The sequence below is a fragment of the Aotus nancymaae genome, unplaced genomic scaffold (genome assembly GCF_030222135.1).
Source record: "Aotus nancymaae isolate 86718 unplaced genomic scaffold, 86718_ANA_hifiasm-v0.15.2.pri h1tg000058l, whole genome shotgun sequence".
In the NCBI taxonomy this organism is placed as follows: Eukaryota; Metazoa; Chordata; class Mammalia; order Primates; family Aotidae; genus Aotus; species Aotus nancymaae.
In genome coordinates, this window is record NW_026988472.1 from 27,810,134 (window position 1) to 27,830,898 (window position 20,765).

Below are 20,765 nucleotides of genomic sequence, written 5' to 3' on the forward strand. Positions count from 1 at the left end.
ATGAAGTTAAGGATTTACTTTCTTTCAGTATGCTGAGCTGGTATGGAATTCCTCTGTTTCCAGTGCCTTCTCCCACTCCCAAATTTCACTGCTCCTCATGCACCCTGGTGTGTGGTGCAGCTTTGAGATTAAACCTCCAGCCTTCTGTCGGAGTGAAGCAGCAGGTGGCTGAGATGCTCAGCTGCAAGTGGGGGAGGTGTTTAGGGCTCTACAGACTTTCAACCAGTCCTTGTATTTTCAGTCACATTTCAGTCTTCAGAGAAGCCTGGAGCCTTTAATTTTCTGAGACTTCTTGGCTACATAAATTGGCATGCTTCTTGTTAGTTCCTCCCACTCCCTGCCCCAATCTCCTTGTCTCCCCAACAAAATTAATTTAGCTTGGGATTTCTGTGGTCTCCTAAATTGGTTACCAGCAGGTCATTTTCTAAGCCATCACAATACTGGAGCTCTGATCTGTTCTCATCTCCTCTCCTGTTTTGTTAATTTTCTTTTGGGTAAATGCCATTTTTTTAATTCCTTTTCTACCATCCTAGTAGAGTTTCAGGAATAAAGAGAGAGACACGAGTCTGCTCCATCTGCTGTGTTTAGCTAGAAGTCCCAACACCCAAAGTCCTTCACAGGATGTGTAGGGCTCTGCAGTGGGCCTCCCCCTGCCTACCTGTCAGGCCTTATCTGTGCCCACTCTTCCTCCTTCCTCCCTGAGATTTCAGCAGTATTGGCCTTCTAGGGATTCTTAAAGGCCCACACTTTTCTCTGCTTCAGAGCTTTTTTGGTGTGTGTGTGTGTGTGTGTTTTGTTTTGTTTTTGTTAGTTTGTTTTTGCATATGCTGACCCATTACTCTGCTGTGTTCTTACCTGGCAAGCTCCCATCATCCTTCAAGTCTTTGCTTCAATGTCACCTTCTCCAGGAAGTCTCTTTGACCTATGGATCCCTATGTATACAGTCTCATCACTTCCTCTGTGTTTACTTCACCATTTTACCACAGTACCTATGAATATTTGTTTGTTTGAGACAGAGTTTCGATCGTGTTGCCCGAGCTGGAGTGTAATGGCACGATCTCAGCCCACTGCAACCTCCTCCTCCTAGGTTCAAGTGATTCTCCTGCCTCAGCCTCTCAGCCTCCCAAGTAGCTGGGATTACAGGCACCCACCACCACGCCAGGCTAACTTTTTGTATTTTTAGTAGAGACGGGATTTCGCCATGTTGGCCAGGCTGGTCTTGAACTCCTGACTGCAGGTGATCTGGCCCGCCTCGGCCTCCCAAAGTGCTGGAATTACAGGCGTGAGCTGCTCTGCCTGGCCTACATATGAATATTAACCATCTCCTTCGCTACACTGCAAACTCAATAAAGGCAGAGATTTATTTTGGTTACCAGTGTATTCCATGTACTTGGCATGGTTCTTGGCATATAGTACATGCTCAATAAATATTGAAAGGATAGATGAAAGGATTATGGATAGATGAATGTCTTTTAAAAAGTTATAAAACAGTTCTGCCCAAAGAGTCTTTTTTAATCATTAGTATTATTTCAAATACATATTTAAATATACATATATGTTAGAAATATATAAAATATGTATTTAAAAATGTCATTTGTGTTATTTTAAATGCATTTAAAATATATATATTAAAATAATATATTTAAATAATGCATTTAAAATATATATATTAAAATAATATATAAAATATATATAAATGATTTTTTAAAGATTAGGCAAAACTGCTTTGTAGCTTTTTAGAAATTCATTTATCCTCATGGATCCATAATTATTATGGATTGTATATTTTATATATAATAAAGGTTTTGGGAATTAGAGCCCAGATCCTTCCACTTTTGAAGCTTGATTTAAAGGAACATAGCACAGCGGTATCTATATGAGTCAGCCCTCCATTATCTTGAGGAGAATTCAGGCCCCAGAAATGGTACTTAAGATACACAGTTCTCCTGCAAAAACTTTGTCGGCTATTTGTTACAGAAGCTGCTTTCTCAACAAATCTTTTACCAGAGCAGCTAACAATGAGCAAAACTAATTTGAATTTCAACTCTGCCACTATTACAGTGTTGCTAAGAAGTAGTGAGATTCTGCTGAGGAAGGCCAAGGAAGAGGAGCAAGCCAGAAAGGCCTTAAACATTCCACAGCCAGTATTTTGTGCTATCTTTTATATCACAGTTGAACTTCTCCGTGTTTTTTGGTTCATATCCTTTTTCTCTTTTCCTCCATTCTGAGTCTTCCACATTTGTGCCATACTAGATACTTTACTGTTTCTCTCCATTTTTTAGAAGAATTTTAGAGAGTCATTGGTGACAAGTAATACTATGTCACATCTGGAAACATAACTTGATAGTAATTAGAAATTCACAGACTGCACTTTCTGTACTTCGGCCAAGTATGAATGCATAATTCCTGTTTGTGCGTAGGTTTATTTCCCCCCATTTAAGTAAAGCTCTCTATTGATGATGAGGTTTTCATGAGTTTAGATTTTAAGAGGCCTCAAATATATCTAAAAAATTATAGACAAGTACTGGTATGTTAATGTTCCTCTTCTCTCAGCTAATTCTTTAAAGATATGTTCTGGAATTCCTGGTCTGTTCCTGAAGAGCTCCCAATCATTCTAGACTTCTGAAGCAAGTCTGGATATTTTGACTCAATTTGCTTTCAAGACAGACTTGATTTAAATTACTCAATTTATCTCAAGCCTCATTAAGATCTGTGGTTCTTGTCTGTTCTAGTCAGTTTGAGCTGGCAAGAATAATACTTGTCATGCGAAAAGTCCATTAGAATCCTTCAGGAAGAGTGAGACTGGAAAATTGGAGACATATTATATTTTAAAATATGCCACCTTTCTATAATAGGAAAATAGGGGGAGACTGCCTTGTTTTGGCTTCTTGGGAAAATTTGGAAAATTAGTAAAATAGACAGGCAGTAGTAGTGTAATGCACGTTGTATGCCAAGCACTGAATTTAGAACAATACTCCCCCAAAAGCATATGTGCTCTAAATTTTATTTTTCTCTTATGATCACCTGGGAGATTTGGATTAAATTTCTTCCGGGAAAGAGAGTTGGTATGAAGAAACAAAGACCACTATACCCATTTATCTGTTGAAATAATTGTTAGCTATACAGCTCTTTCCACTCATAAAGTTAATGAGGTCATTATCATTCTTTCTAGTTAATAGATAGGCATATTGAAACCTTAGGCCTTTCCAAAAAGTCTCCACAAGCCATTGGAAAGATAGACTAAAACACTCCTTGTTTTAAATTCTAGACCTTAGTTTAGTCAGAGATAGTAGGATTTTTGCAGTATTATTAAAAGACAGAAACCAGCTATAAAATTGAAATGAAGGGACTTAATGTTTTCTTTCTATAATATCTTTGGAATGCTTCCATGACTTTAAAATGCTGAGGTATTTCTCACTGTGTTTTCAAAAGTGTGTAACATATAGATTTGTGACACAAACTTGAGCAGTTGTTCCTCTTTTCTGGTGAATTTTGACACCTGCTACTTTTACACAGAGTGAAAGTGAAAGTCATAAAACAGAAATACTTACCAAAGTCAAGAAAAATGCATAGGCTAAACAAAGGGGGAAGAGAAGCCTATTACTTCTTTCATGTTTCAGAATAAAAGATGAATGGGCTATCACTTCAGTAGTTGGAAATTCAACTTGAGAAGGTAGCTGGTTTGATGTTTGCCCTTGTTCCTTACATTTCTAGATTTCTCTATAGGCTAGAACCAGCCCTGGATAAAATAATACAAGTTATGAAGAGAAATGTACATTTCAGCATTTTTATCCTTCTGAAGTGCGCTTTCACCCAGCTGCCATGGAAACGTGGCATAACTGGTATCTTGGAGAGTCTCACTCCTCTTGAGTTCCGGCTATGAGAACTAGTGAGCTCATTACAACTTGGATCAGAGTCCTGGAAAGTCAGCTCCCAGGGAAAGTAGAGACCAGTCTCTCATGGGGGACGGGAATGGGGGACTTTAGCTTTATTAAACTGCATACATACTTTTGATACACAGTCATCCCAAGCTTTAGCCCAGGACAGTGTCACATTGTTCACAGCTGTATTACATCTTGAGGGTTCTGTGTGCATCCTACACACTTTTACAAGGCAGATACTTATCTCTTCCAGCTGTAAGCCTGAGGGAGTGGTTCTGCAGATTCCTAGCAACACATGCAGACTCAAACAACACAGGCGGTTAACTCTCTTGAGTAGTAGGACTTTTAGGGCACCAAAACTCTGTTGCAGTTCACTGACAGTTACCAGATACACATTTGTATGGCTTTGGTAGCATTGTGATTGAAACGAAACATTTTCCCTGCTACTTTTTCCTGGTATGCCTGAATCGCTGTTTGAGAATGGATTGGACTTTGGTACATAGAAAACTGGTGTGAGAAGGCTTATTCACTGCAGTGGGTTGGGGGTAGGCTGAAAAGCTGTCAGGGAGGATTAAATAGAGGCAGAATGTGTTATAGTTAGAAGTATTTAGGAGGAGGAAAGTTTGAATGCTTTAGGGAAGCTGAGAGCACTGCTAGAGTGGAAACCTTCCAGATGCTTGTCTCTGATACTGTTCCACACTAATACTCATGCCTTGAAAGAATCAGATCATTCTTGCCTCTCCCACTTGGATCTCTAGCTACTGGAATTTGCCAATTCTTGATATGAACTGTAAGATTTGGATGGAGCTTGTGACCTCATTTAGACCATTTGCTGTGAAGGCTGAATAGAACCAGGAAAATAGGAAAAGAGAGTAGAATTGAGGTCATAAGAGAAGAATCTTCTTTTTATGAAAGAAGAAAGATGGTAGGAAACTAGGCACATGAGTTAAGAGGCAATGGAAAAGGAGGATTAGAAAGGGAAAAAAGAGAAACTTTGTGCCAGTATCTTCTACAAGATGTTTGGTTGGCACAAAACTAGCACTCAATACTTTTGTGTAAGTAAAGGAGTGAAAGAAACTTTGGGATTTGATGCTTATCCCTTGGAAACTGCCGCAGGCTGGTATTAACGGGAAAGGGATCTGTATTTGACCAAAAGTGCATTTCCATGTCTCTACATTGCTTATTTTATGAAGAGCCAAAGCGACTCAATTATGAGTGCGTGTAAAGGAACTCCATACTAGCAAGTATAGGAAAAATCTGATGGTACTAGTGAATGCTGTTGCACCAATCTGGAGGCGGAGACGGGAATTGGTTTCTCATGGATTAATGCCACATGACAACTCATACCATGAGTTGGCTGAGATCACTTAAATGAGTAAGCAGTGATAACTGGGCAAAAGAAACAAAAGAAAAACCATGTTTTAGGCGAGAGAGAATGAAGGATAATTAGAGAGACCCAAATAGATCAAGTGCTACTCACCAAAGGACAGCATCCAGGCAAATGTTAATTCTCTTCACAAAGCAATCTGTATATACAGCCTTTCAAGATACTCTGAAATGCTTTTAATTTATTTAATACCTTTTATTGGTATTTATCATAAACAAGAGACTCACAAATACATCCCAGAAGGGAGGTTTTGGTGTAATTGACTATAGTAGTTATTAAATAATCTATTAATAAAAGCCCCCAAAATGGAATATAGAAAGATAGAAAAAAGACAACACGGGTTGGTGTCCAGAATTTATATTTGAAGTTTAACAACATGGAACAAGAAACTGTATTGAAATATGCATTTAAAGAATGTCCATATGAATCACCAGAGGATCTGAGTAAAATATTGATTCTGATTCACAGATCTGGGTGGGGCCTGAGATTCAGCATTTCTCATAAGCTCCAAGCAGATACCGATGCTATTCTTCTGCAAATCACACTTTGACTAACAAGGACCCACATAGGTTCTCTGTAATAGGTGTTGGTAGTCACCTGTGGTTAGATGTAGGCGAGGACTGCCCTCTTAACCACCTCTCAGCTGCCAGGTTATAAGGAAAGCAAGTCTCAGAACAAGTTCTGTCAGTTATGAACATTTATTAGGCAATAGGTACAAGACGATCTTACAGCCTGTGCCAGAGACACAGTGAAGTCACAATTCTGTCTTTTTGGGGTGCTCGGTGTGAGAGGCTCACAGTCTACACAGGCTACAGTCTTCTATTAGAGTGGTTCTCAAAGTATGGTCCCTGGACAGGCAGCATCAGTATCACCTGGAGACTTACTAGAAATTCACATTCCCAGGCTCTCCCCAGACCTACTGAATTAGAAAATCTGGGAAATCTGCATCTTTAAACTATCCATTCCAGGTGATTCTGATGTTTACTCAAGTTTGAGAACGATTGTTCTAGCAGCAGGATTCCCTCAACCGTCTAATTGAATTCTAGCAACTAAGAATCCAGTGAACCACAGCTGGACATTTTGGAATTCAGTCTAGGACACCATTTCTAAAGATGGAGAACCTACTGGATTCTGATTAAACTTAATGTAAAGGCAGGGAATGTTTCTAAATAATTTTCAACAATCTTCATATTTTACAAACCACTAATATCACTAACACAAGCCTGTCTAACATTCATTAGGATAATTAATGAAACCTCTGGTGTAATAAGAGCTAAATATAGCTGAATCACTTACAGTGGCCGCCTCTGGTGTGAGACTTTTTGATTAATTGCTAGCCAACCATCCTGGGAGTTCATTCCTGATTAAGACAACTGACCACCTCTACAGTGTAGCTTAAGCTAACACACACATACATTATAGTGTACTGTTCATGTGAGGGTTTTTAAAGACTCTTAAAATTTACCTTATTAGGGCATAATTTAAACAGTGTAAAATACTTCCATTTTAGGTGTACAGTTTGGGTTTTGGCAAATACGTGCACTCGTGTAGCCACCATGCTAATCAAGATATAACATTTCAATCACCTAGAAAACACCCTTGTGTTCCTTTGAGGTCAGTTACCTACTCCCACCACACCCCAGGCTGCCATCTGGCACAGTTGCTGAGTTTTGCCTGTTCTAGAAGCGGATATAAATGTAACCAAACAGTATGTACTCTTTTGTGCCTGGCTTCTTTTACCCAGCTTAATGTTTTTCGGATCAGTTCACATTGTTGCATTATCAATGGATAGTTCCTTTTCATCGCACAGTATATCCCATTGAATGACTTTACCACAATTTGTTTATCCATTGCCTTATTGGTTTCCAGTTTTTGGCTATTATGAATAAAGCTGTTATGGACATTCACGTACATCTTTTTGTGGACATACGTTTTATTCTGTGCAAATATCTGGGAAAAGAATATTTGGGTCATAATATACATATATGTTTAATTTCATAAGAAACTGACTGGTTTTCCAAAGTTGTCACACATTCCCAACAAACAGTATATGAGAATTCCAGTTGCTCCATATCCTCACCAACGTTTGGTATTCCAATCTTTTTAAAAAATTGTATGCCGAATAATTTCAAGTAGATTACAGATATTGTTTTCTTTCCCCTAGTTTAAATTCAGACTTTATGTTTGGTCTCTGCAATGGCGATAAAGCTGAAAATGTTGACCGACTTGACTTGGATATGGATTGAATTATTGCTGTTTCCTAACACCTCATTAGAATTGGTTTTGTAGGTGCCATTTGATTATGGCAGTTAGTCATGTATGTCAGCCTACTTTTTCTTTCTTTCATTCTTTTGTTTATTGATTCATTCAATTGGTCAGTCATTCCATGATCTGTGTTAAACCAGCTTTTTCAGAGAGCAATTGTATGTTAAGTTGCTAGGAAAAATGACAGTAGGTGACAGAGTTCTTATCTTCAAGGAGCTTTCTGGAGCTGGGTTCCTAAAATAAATGTAGCCCAGTATCTATCAAGGCTTGTGCAGACTTGAGTAAGAACATCACCTAAATATAGCTTCCTGCTAGGTGATGTGAGTCAGGGCTTGATAGACAGGTGACTGTAGAAACCACAGTAGCATACATTGTTGTTATTCTGTGCTGAACATTAGAATGATTATACTGTAGAATATACAGCCAAATGTTTATTTTAATGCTAATTTAAAATACATATCACACACATAGACACATATGTTGGGTAAAAAAAATACTCAAAATGTTAACAGTGCCTATTTAAAAGATTTATATAAATTTTTTTGTAGAGATGAGGTCTCACTCTGCTGCCCAAGCTGGTCTCAAGCTCCTGGCCTCCAGCAGTCCTCACACCTTGGCCTCTTAAAGTTGGGATTACAGGCATGAGCCACTGAGCCCAGCCAATTGTGCCTGTTTTGAGTTTATGGGATTGTGGATGATTTATTTGAAAAAAAATATATATATATCTATATATATATACATATATATAATGTCTAAGTTATCCAAAGTGAGTATGTATAACATCTATAGTCAGAAAAAAATGTTACATTGCCACTTGATTGTTTAAGGTCTTATAGCTATTTAAATAATGTATTTCTTGTTCTCTTTCCTCTTGTGCAGCAAAGATTCACTACAGTAGATCCAGATTACTTTCTAGAAAAAAATAATCCCTGTCCATCTCTCTCCTCTTGGGAACAAGGACTACATGAATGCCCTTCAGGCTATTGCATTGTAGTCTTCACAGAACTTAGCTTTCCTCATTGTCACAGGGCAAAAGGAATTATTTTTTCTTTCCCCACATTAACAGAATTTTACCTCTGAAAGCTTGGAGCATACACACAATATTTTTTCTAGGCTATTTTTGTAGTGGTTGTAGTTATTGGCAAATCATTGGGGGGTTTTGTCTCTTCTTCCTGATGAAATAACAAATGATCTTTGTTTTCCTCCTTTTCAGCTGACCTGAATAATGTCAGGTTCTCAGCTTATAGGACTGCCATGAAACTCCGAAGACTGCAGAAGGCCCTTTGCTGTAAGTATTAGCCAGTACTTGAAAATCTTGATAATATGTCTTTACTTAGAACTAAAAGTAGGTTGGGTACATTTTCACTAAGAGAGGGGAGAAATAGATGTCACAATTCCTGTTGCAACATAGAATTCATTCTTTAATATATCCTTGGCCTAGAGTTTGCCTAGAATGTTTTATTTTTAGAAACATTCCTGTCACCATTCCTCAGCTGCTGATGTTGAATTAAGATATTGATAATTTTTATTTTCCAACTGTAATTACTTTATTTTCCATCCATAATTTAGTTAAACTTGCATTATCTCTCCTTGTTCTACCTTTGTTTTTTTTTTTCTTTTTACAAGATATATTTACTATTAGATGTGGCTATCTTATCTAAACCCAAATTCATATATGTGTGGTTTATTAGCTTGAATGCTAACATGCAGATTAATGCTGTGATAGAGGAAAAATGACAGAATTGCTTTCCTCCTTTTTTATCATACATCTGTGGAAAAATCCTGAAGTGTTATGCAGCTCTATCATGTCATCAGATAGTTTATGTATAACTCTCCTTTACCAACAAAGTGAATTATGATGTAATATTGTCTGAGGGTCTGTGTACATTGATGACATGCCCATGAAACAGGCACAGTTTCTACTCTGATGGAACTTACAGTCTAACAAGGGATAACCAGGGTGTTCATAAAATTTGTAGACATAAGCAAATGTATTAAGAACATCTACAATTAGTAAAAAAAAAAAAAAAACAAAAACAAAAACTTGTTTCTGTTTTCAAGATCATTTCAATGTCATATATTTAGTTGTGCAACAGTGGGAACACCTAACTGTGTGGAATGAGATTCAGAGAATGTTTGTTTGAAGAGATGATGTCTAAACTAGTTAAGTCTAGAAGACTATGCAGTTCTCCCTCTAGGGAGAGTGTTCTAGTCAGAAGGAAGAGCATCTGCTGAGGGGCCCAGAGAAAGCATGACACATTCAGGAACTGGAAACATGTCAGTATGGCTAAAGCACAGAATTCCAGGGGAAAGGTCTATTGTGAAATAATAGGCTGGAGAGAGAAGCAGGAAGCAGATTGTGTAAGGTTTTTAAAACCCAAGTTAAGGAATTTAGAGGTCAGGGGATTTGGCCCGGGGGTGACATAATCAGATTGTCGTTTAGAAAGATGATTCTTGCTGTGGAACAGAGTATGTATTGGTGCACTGTGGGAGTGACAGGAGCGAAAACTGTTGTAGTAATCTAAACCAGCAATGTGGTGGCCTGAATTAGCAGAGTAGTCATGGAGATAAGTGGAGAGAATTCAGAAATATTTAGGAAGTGGATTTGACAGGCCTCAGCGATTCTTTTGATGTGGTGCAGTGGTGTCCAATCTTTTGGCTTCTCTGGGCCACATTGGAAGAAGAAGAATTGTCTTGGGTCACACATAACATACGCTAACACGAACAATAGCTGATGAGCTAAAAAAAAAAATTGTAAGAAAAGATCTCATAATATTTTAGGAACGTTTAAAAATTCATTTGGGCTCATTCGAAGTGGTCCTTGGCCGCATATGGCCCACAGGCCACACGTTGGACAAGCTTGATGTGGGTGAAAAGGAGTCAAGGAAGACACTTAGGTACTTGGCTTGGGATATCAGGTGAATGGTGGACTTGTCTGGTCAGGTTAGATGCGGAGCTATGGTGCTCAGGGGAAATATACAAACAATATTTAGGGATCATCAGCCTGTAGGTGCTGCTTGTAACTGTGGAGAGGATGAGATAGCTCCAGGAAAGTGTAGAGTGAGAAGGGAAGAGTGATATAGAACACAGGATAAGCAACCTACAAAAGGGATTGCAGAGGAATGGCCAGCAGGAGAGAAGTAAAATTCCAAGAGGTTATAATGCCACATACTCCATGGGGAGACAGAAAGAACCCGTCACCAGGGTCAGATGTTGCTGGGATGTCAGGATGAAGTTGGGGAAAGTGCCAGTTGAATTTAGCAACAGGGAGGTCCCTAGTGACTTCGGTGAGATTTTAGAGGCACAGCGGAGATGGTGTGGTGAGTTCAAAAGTGAATCAAAAGCAGAGAATTAGAGATGGTATGAATGATTCTTGGAGGAATTTATTTATGGAGGGGAGAAGAGTGAGGTGGTATCTAGCTGGAGGGGACTGAGGAGTTAATGGAAATATATATACAGTCATGCATTGCTTGACATTGGTAATGTGTTCTAAGAAATGTGTTGTTAGGCAATTTTGTTGTTGTGTCAGTATAAGAGTGTACTACATAAACCTAGATGGTATAGCCTAAGTAGACACGTAGGCTGTATGACATAGCCTATTGCTCCTAGGCTATAAACCCGTACAGCATGTGACTGTTCTGAATACCGTAGGCAGTTATAACACAGTAGTAAGTATTGTGTATCTAAACATGTTTAAACATAGAAAAGATACAGTAAAAATATAGTATTATAATCTCATGGGCTCCCTGTCATATAGGCAGTCCATTGTTGACTGAAATGTCGTTATGTGGCACAATATGTGTATATAAATTTGTGTGTGTGTGTGTGTGTGTGTGTGTGTGTGTGTGTGTGTGTATACAGTTGATCCTTGAACAACATGGATTTGAATTGCTTGGGTCCACTTATATGTAGATTTTTTTCAATCAAATGCAGACCAAAAATATAGTATTCATGGGAATATATTTGTATGAGTATGAGAAGGTAGGGTGAGATTAAAATCACAGCCCCAGAGGAGATGATAACAACGGGAGTTCTCAGAGAATATGGGCAGGTAATCCAGAGCCCAAGGGAAGGAAGAGATACCTCTCTTCTATTGAAATGGGTGGGGTAGAGGGAAGGATCTGTGCAAGTCCAGATAAAGAAGAAACCAGGTATCAGCAAGGTGAGGGATGTCTTACTAAAGGCTTCCGTTTTTTGTATGGAGAGGAGAGTCCCTGCAATGCAGTTAACAGCAGGAGATGATGAAGCTGAATTTGGGCTTATCTTTGTGGAGAATAAGAGAAGGGACAGATTTGAGAACCAGCTGCATGAACCCAGAGGCAGCTGAGTGTTTCACAGTAGCACCAATCTGCAGGGGTGTAGTATTTCCCCAGGCACAGTTAGGAGCCAGATGCTTCCGTCCTGGGGTAGGCAGAGAACAGCTGGGCAAGAGAAGTGAGGATTTGGGCAAAAGAGTGATTAAAATGATACTGACAAGTCCCTGTTGGGTAGGAGAAACTGTGAATGCATGTGGAAATTGGTAATTAGGAGGTAGAGGAATCAAAAGGCTAACTCTTCAGGAGATGGGGAAGAAGTAGTAAAGGAACTGAAGGCCAAGAAGTTGTGGTCAGAGAGAATCATAGGTGAACATTGAAGGTGGAACAGTTTGAGGTGATCAGATCTAGGATATGACCATTTGAGTAAGTGGCAGAGGTAGAGTAGATGTGAATTTCCTTGGAGGTGAAATAGCAAGTTAAGGAACTGAGAGGCTAGAGTGATGCACGTTTCCCCAATGCCAATGTTTTTTTTTTGTTGTTGTTGTTGTTTTGAGATGGAGTTTCGCTCCTGTTGCCCAGGCTGGAGTGCAATGGCGCGATCTAGGCTCACTGCAACCTCTGCCTCCCGGGTTCAAGCTATTCTCCTGCCCCAGCCTCCTGAGTAGCTGGGATTACAGGCATGCACCACCACACCCAGCTAATTTTGTATTTTTAGTAGAGATGGAGTTTCTCCATGTTGGTCAGGCTGGTGTCGAACTGCCAACCTCAGGCGATCCTACTGCCTCAGCCTCCCAAAGTGCTGGGATTACAGGCATGAGCCACCATGTCCAGCCTGCCAATGTTGAAATCATCCAGAACTGGAGGGAGAACTGGGCAAAAGAGAAAGACCATGAACCCTGGCTGCCAGGTCTTCAGGAATAAATGGGTTCAACCAGAGGGTCTATAGAAGCTAGCAATAAGATAGTCAAGGGGTCACTTGGCATATGGTTCTTCCATGAGATAGAGAAGAAATGCCCTGGAAGTGGAATTATTTGGGAAGAGAGACTAGGCCTTTCCACCTCATTTTGGTATCCCCAATGCTTATCACAAAACCTGGCAGACAGCAGGGTTCAATACGTTTTCATGAAATGAATGCATGAGTGAAAATAAACCAAGGCTTCCATTTCCTTATAGCCTGAAGTTAACATTTTTCAGCTATATAGCTGCCAAGTTTAAGTAGTAGTTAAAGGGCTTTCCAGGTCGAGGATTTCCTTAGTACCTGTGAATATATCATAGCTTAATGATATATTACATTATATATATATATTTATATATATAAAATTAAAAAGTTGGGATGGAATTGAGTCAGGGGGCTGGATAGAGAAAGTTTTCTTGCCTCTTTTTCTCCTGCCCCTGCCCCATCCCAGAGGTACTGCTTTCCTTTAATAAGGGAGTAATTAGGCACTGGTTATTATGAAATGCTGTAAAATATTACTGTGAGATCCTGAAAGTTCAAAAGATAACCAGTTGTTCCCGGTTATACTTTGAAAATCCCCAGCAATAGACCAGATAGAAAACCTTATAATGACTGTTCCTTTCTAGAATGTCCATTTTCACCCTGGATTTAGGCATTATTTGATTTTCCTGTTCAAAATATAATTCCATTCACATATGTGTTTTATTGTCTGTCATTTCAACTTACATTAAAATTTCCAATAAACATAGGGAAAATGGGGGAATTTAATAATATACAAAATTTTGTCCATTTGAGGTGATAACCTTGTAATAAAGTTAAGCTCTGAATGTAGAATGATTTCTTTAAAGTTTCACTTTTAAATCAATTTGAAATTTTCTGCATTTCCTTTCTGAGTGTGACTTTTCTAATATGTGAAAAAAAATTCAGGTACGCCAAAATTAAGGTGTATTTATGTAAGTTTTGATTCTCATTAATGCTAGGAGGGTACCATGTATAATAAGACTGTGGAAGGAAGAGTTCACCCCATCCTTTTATTATTGAAAATACGTGTGGTCACATTACTTACTAACTTTTCAATATGTAGGAATTTTCTCTTAATTTTATATTTGCTTTGATTTAGCTTCCAGGTTTTTGTCATTTCTAAGCCTGCAAAGCCATTGATAAACAGCTATTGTCTGCAGTACAGGCAAATAAAACTTGCCCTGGCTAGCTTTTCCTACCAAAGGCACTTCTGTTAACTCTAACTTTATGGAAAATTAATGATGTTATCTCAGTGATTTCCTGATGCCAATGAAGAGTTTGAATTACAGATGCCTTGGAAATATGCACTTCCACCTCTATTAAGCACTTGATCTTATTTTGTTCCCTTCCCTATCAATGTTTCCATATTGCAGAAAGCCAAATAACACAATTTTATCCACTATAGAGAATTCACTATTTAAGTGGAGAGCATCACTGTTTGGCCTATAATGTCCCCAGTTTATAATCAGTTAAATGTTGCATGACTCCTTACTGCCCCTCAACACATTGTGAATGAAAATTAAACTTGATAGAAGAGCAGGAACAAAGATAAAATCTTGGTAAGAAGGATTTATAAGCTGCTTCATATAGCTGATACCCCATTGAAAGTTATGAAGAAGGTAATTTAAGCGTTTTCTTTCTCCCTTTGTAGTTCTGATGACATTCCATAGGTGTGTGGCTTCTAAAATTAAAAAGATAGCCAACTTTTAAGAGCGGAAATAAAAATGCACTTAACAAAGCAAGTGTATTTAGTTTATTAATGTGTGGTGGGTTGGAGACAGCACAAACCATAGGGCTAAATAGACTGCAGTTGATAAATGTGACAAATATTCTGCAAACAATAAGAAATAGAGAACAATTTGCCTCTATTCAGCAACTAAAGTGTACATTAGAGAGATTAGGTACAGCCTGGAGTTGTGTGAATAGTCACAGTTTCTGGACTTGCTCTCACCACGACAAACCAGGTAAAAAATGCACCTCACCTTTTGATAGTGCACTAAGGGTGATATTTGACAGGGTTCAGTTGCTAAAGAAGACTCTCAGGACCCACAATAACATGGCTTACAAATCCATGCTCTATTGCCAAAAAAGGCTACATGACAACAGCATCACTGTCAGGATATAGATCCACAGCCACAGTTTGCCTCCACAGCAAGGGATCTTGAGAGGCCAGTGTAATTATTTTCCCCCTTACCTACAAACATCTACTTTTTCCATATACCATATATTATTTTCCACATAGGTTAAAGGCCATGTTTCTGTTACTTCGGAGTTTAAGACATCTTGAGGACATAGCCAGACTAATTTTCTCAGGTTATATGGCTTGACAGATATTGGTGCCCCAAAGAGGGAGGTCTCATAAGATGGCCCATCTATCTCCCAGGGGAAATACTGTAATCCTGTTTAAATGTTCCCCACTAGGGAAAGAATGATTGTCCCTCCGTCTTGATGCTAAAGATGTTAAAGAACACCTAGTAGGTTCCATTTTCCAATAATTATTGGTGCTATTCTCTAGCCATCAACCTTGGCAGCTTGCCATCCCTATCCTTCCTCCTGGAATTGGATGCCCTTGAATTGCCCTTCTTGTACTAGGAAGTCTTTTTCATCAGTTTAACATTTTTCATTCAAAGCAAATTCTACCTGGCCAGATATCCCTAGCCCAGCTCCTAATTCTCCTGTTTCTTTTATTACAAGTGGATTCATGCCCCCTGGTCCACCAGACTTGTCGCCATTGAGAAAGAACATCTTTAATGGGAAATACACATGAGACACAAAAATGTGTCTAGGCTAAAATCATATGAATTCGAGTCACTCCTGAAAGGACTTTGGTTTGGGTATGTCACAGAAATTTCTGTAGCTATCCATATCCGATTTCTAGCTTTTCAGTCGCAGGAAAGTAGGCCCACCAAGTTCAATTTAAATATCTGTCAGTGATTCAAGTTGTCCCAGTTGTCCCTCTACCCACTAATGGCTTTCCACACAGAGTAATGGGGCAAATAGCTATTTTTTAAACCCATACTATTATGACAGATATGATATACAGCACATAAACCTTCTACCACATACCCAATACCTTTCTTAAACCTTCATCGCAATTAATAGCTACACAGTGTTCATTGAGACTGTTATAAATCATTGTTCTTCAGATTTGACTGGGTAAATATTCCCTCAGGGTATTTCCTGACACAGCTGATTAATAACAGATATGTCCGATGAAACAAGAACCAAAAGACATTAATTAATACTAACCAAAAGCCACATTAATATTGCTTCATGGTGGTGTAGTCGCAGTTAGAACTCGCATCTCATCATTCAGTATTTTGGGTCGGTTGGCTGACTCTCCCACTCACATCTTGGCTCTTTCAAGGAGGAGGAGGTCTTAGCAGAGTCTTCCACCCCAAGAGACATCTGAGTTTAAGCTAAGGGAGCATATTATTATCTTATTTTAAATCTCTCCCTAGGTAGCAACATTATGTTAGGTTTTCTTTCCCTTTAAAAAAAAAAAAATCTCGGCCGGGAATGGTGGTTCACACCTATAATCCCAGCACTTTGGAGGCCGAGGCAGGCAGATCACAAGGTCAGGAGTTCGAGACCAGCCTGGCCAATGTGGTGAAACCCTGTCTCTATTAAAAATACGAAAGTTATCCAGGTGTGATGTTGCATGCCTGTAGTCCTAACTACTCAGAATTCCTTGAACCTGGGAGGCGGAGGTTGCAGTGAGTCAAGATTGTGCCACTGCACTCCAGCCCAGGCAACAGAGAGAGGCTCTGTCTCAAAAAAAACAGAAAAGAAAAACATTTTGACTGGGTGTGGTGGTTCACACCTGTAATCCCAGCACTTTGGGAGGCTGAGGCAGGTGGATCACCTGAGATTGGGAGTTCGAGGCCAGCCTGACCAACATGGAGAAATCCGATCTTTACTAAAAATGTAAAGTTAGCTGGGCGTGGTGACACATGCTTGTAATCCCAGCTATTCAGGAGGTTGAGGCAGGAGAATCGCTTGAACCCGGGAGGTGGAGGTTGCGGTGAGCCGAGATCGCACCATTGCATCCAGCCTGGGCAACAAGAGCGAAACTCCATCTCAAAAAATATATATATTTGGTGGCTTCCTTCCCCTTGCAACACTCTCACCTTTTTCCTTTTATCATTAATTTTAAGCCAAACCTCTTCTCTGGCCGGACACACCCCTCCCCCCCACCACAGTTCCCAACTCGTGAAGTTTCAACTTAACAATTTGTCGACTTTACAGTGATGCAAAGTGATATGCATTCAATAGAAACTGTACTTCTAGATTTGAATTTTGATCTTTTTCCAGGCTAGTAATATGCAGTATGATACTCTCTCCCCTTGCCGGGCAGCAGCCCTGAGCCTCAGCTCCCATTCAGCCACAAGATCATGAGGGTAAACACTGACACTTTACTGTGTACTGTGTTGCTACATAATTTTGCCCAACTGTAGGCTGATGTAAGTGTTCTGAGCATATTAAAGGTAGGGTAGGCTAAGCTGTGAGTTTCAGTTAGGTGTATTAAATGCAGTTGTGACTTAAATATTTTCAACTTACAGTGGGGTTTATAACCCCTTTGTAAGTTTAGTAACATCTTTGTGCCCCTGGGATTCAGCCCTGGGCTAGTCCAAACTTAGTTGGTAGCAAGATAAGTCATTCCAGGTCTTCCCTTTTAGTCACTTCCCAATGATAAAAGATTGGATCAGTACAGAGAAATGGTGCTAGCCTGTGCACTAGATGACAAAACATTTGTGTGACAGCTTCAATTAGGCAAGGCACAGGGAAGGAGTAATCCATTCCATTAATCCTTCTGGAATTCTTGTGCTTAAATACCAACTAATAGCCATGGCATCTTATTTTGGAATATTACCAGCCTTTGAAACTCTTAATTGTAGCTCCAGTTCAGGGACTACTGGGTCTGGCATCAAAAAAGAAAACTAGGGTCGTTCGAAATATCTGTAAGTGCCCCACTCGAACTATCTTTTTAATTCTAATTGGTCTCACAGGTGTAGCACATTTATCAAAAATGAGAGTTGCTTCGGTTTTTTGGTTGGAACTCCACCTGCAGGCCAGAGAGGGTGAAGCCCAATGGAAAAAAAAATTCTGAACTTATATTAGCTTTTGCTAACCCAACCAAGGAATTGCATTTTTCTAGCAGCCTTGCCATCAGTTTGCTATTGCCTTCTAATCCATTTTGTTAACTTCTTAGGTTCAACTTCTCTCACTTCTGGTTTCCACTAGAAAATTGTATCATCAGTAACCAATGTCAAAGCCTGTGTTACTTCCAACCAAGGGTAGCTTTTGAGCAACTTCAAAGGTTCTTTGTCATCCCTTTTATCAGAATCGTCTTTTTTCTTTCTAAATAATGCCTTAGTCATACTTTTAAGCTAAGAATGAGTTGGAGGTCTTTTAAACAATCTCACTTCTGACACTCCCTGCCCTGACAGTGGCAGTTAGACAGGGTTCAGTTGCTAAACAGGACTCACAGGACCCAAATGACAGTGCTTACGAATCTAGAGTTCTTTGCAGAAAAAGGATGCAGTATACCCACAACATTAGAACCAGAATATGTGTCACAGCCACAGGCTGCCTCACAGCATAGGCTCTAGAGAGGACAGGTACAAGCTATAATTGCCCTCTGTCTACAAGAGTCACACCAAGATGTATTTTCTCTCTTGGATCAAGAGCTACTGATGTGAGCACAGTGAGCACAAAATTCCTTGGAAACCAGGGAGCACAAAGAGTTTCAGCCAGGGTTTCTTATATCCTGCCAGTAACCTAGGTGCGTTCTATTCCCGTGTAACCAACCTCAAACTCAGTGGCTTCCACGGGTCTCACTGTGCACGGGTAGAAATGGTCAATGTTATTGTTAGCAATAAACAGTGGTGATGACCTGCAACCCATGGCTACACATCCACACAGTAAGTCACTTTGAAAAGAAAGTGCTTTGACTAGGGCTCCGCACTGTGTAGATATTTTAGCAAGGCATCTTGTGCCAACTCCGGCCCCTCTGGAATTAACCCTTACTGCACAGACAACTACATCAAAGTACATAGTACAAAGATTTGCTGGGGAAGTCCTTCAGCCATAAGTGTAAGCTGCCTGTAAAATGGCATGCCTGAGCAAGAAAAATCAGCAAACACACAGCATTTCTTCCACCATTACTCCGGTTTTTCTGTTTCTCTGCAGAAAGAGAAACAGAAATTAGGTCACAGAATTATTTATATATCAACATAAAATATCCAGGTTGACCTATAAGATGAACTTGGGGTTATATAGACACCATGAGACTTACTCTTTTTTTTTTTTTTTGAGACGGAGTTTCGCTCTTGTTACCCAGGCTGGAGTGCAATGGCACGATCTTGGCTCACTGCAACCTCCGCCTCCTGGGTTCAGGCAATTATCCTGCCTCAGCCTCCTGAGTAGCTGGGATTACAGGCACGCGCCACCATGCCCAACTAATTTTTTGTATTTTTAGTAGAGATGGGGTTTCACCATGTTGACCAGGATGGTCTCGATCTCTTGACCTCGTGATCCACCCACCTTGGCCTCCCAAAGTGCTGGGACTACAGAGACTTACTTTTTTTTTTTTTTTAACCACTAACCCACTTTGTGGTGCTTCTATTTTGTCCTACTGTTGTCATTAGCATGGAATGCAGAATGGTTTTTCTTTTCTGTAAAGTCAATAAGGACACTTTCTGCCACCCGCTTTTCCCCCTTACAATATGTACCTCCATGAGAAATCAGAAAACCTAGATATCCTGCCATAATACCTGGAGTGAGCCTCCACATCTCTGGTCTCTGTTGTCTCAACTACAGAATGATTTTAAAGCAACCTTCTAGCTCGAAGAGTCTATCATTCTGTAAAAAAAAAAAAAGCAAAAAACAACAACAACAAAAAAAATCTATCTTACATAGAAAGGAATAGAAGGAGATAGCTACTGTGGCATAGATGGAAGAGAAAAGAATTAGCTTTTGAACCCAGAAGGTTGAGAAGATGAATAGACACAGCCAGAGCCTCAGGAACCATTAGTGGGATCCTTGTGCTGAAGTCCTGCCTGTCCCTCTCCAACATTGTCTGATTTTTCTGCGCAGCAAAGAGGATCCTGGAGAATCAGCCATTTTTATCCTGGCCCCACCCTGTCTCACCGCCATAGCACTCAAATGTAGGGTACCACCACATGGTCCCCATTTTTCTTTTTCTTTTTTATTCTTTTAAATTTTACTTTAAGTTCTGGGGTACATGTGCAGATCTTGCAGGATTGTTACATAGGTATACACATGCCATGGTGGTTTGCTGCCTACATCCCCCTGTCACCTACATTAGGTATTTCTCCTAATGTTATCCCTCCCCAATCTCCCCACCCCCTGCTATCCCTCCCCTAGCCCCCCTACCCCCAACAGACTCCAGTGTGTGATGTTTCCCTCCCTGTGTCCATGTATTCTCATTGTTCAACACCCACTTATGAGTGAGAACATGTGGTGTTAGTTTTCTGTTCTTGTATCAGTTTGCGGAGAATGATGGTTTCCGGATTCATCCATGTCTCTGCAAAGGACATGAACTCATCCTTTTTTATGGCTGCATAGTACTCCATGGTGTATATGTGCCACATTTTCTTTATCTAGTCTATCTTGAATGGGTATTTGGGTTGGTTGCAAGTCTTTGCTATTGTAAACAGTGCCGCAGTGAATATACATGTGCCTGTGTCTTTATAATAGATCAATCTGCTGGGTCAAATGGTATTTCTAGTTCTAGATCCTTGAGGAATCGCCACACTGTCTTCCGCAATGGTTGAACTAATTTACACTACCACCAACTGTGTAAAAGCATTCCTGTTTTCCATATCCTCTCCAGTATCTATTGTCTCCAGATTTTTTTAATGATCACTATTCTGACTAGCATAAGATGATATCTCAATGTGGTTTTGATTTGCATTTCTCTAATGATCAGTGATGATGAGCATTTTTTAATATGTTTGTTGCTACATAAATGTCTT

At 39.7% G+C, this 20,765-nt stretch overlaps 1 protein-coding gene across 16 annotated transcripts in view; it reads left to right on the top strand.

Moving 5' to 3' along the window:
* DMD (dystrophin) overlaps positions 1–20,765 on the top strand; it is a 2,277,745-nt gene that overhangs the window by 2,150,923 nt on the left and 106,057 nt on the right. For all 16 annotated transcript variants that reach the window (XM_064364425.1, XM_064364424.1, XM_064364427.1 and 13 more), the window contains one exon: positions 8,747–8,821. In XM_064364425.1, the coding sequence (XP_064220495.1) occupies positions 8,747–8,821 (75 nt within the window). The remainder of the gene's footprint in view (positions 1–8,746; positions 8,822–20,765) is intronic.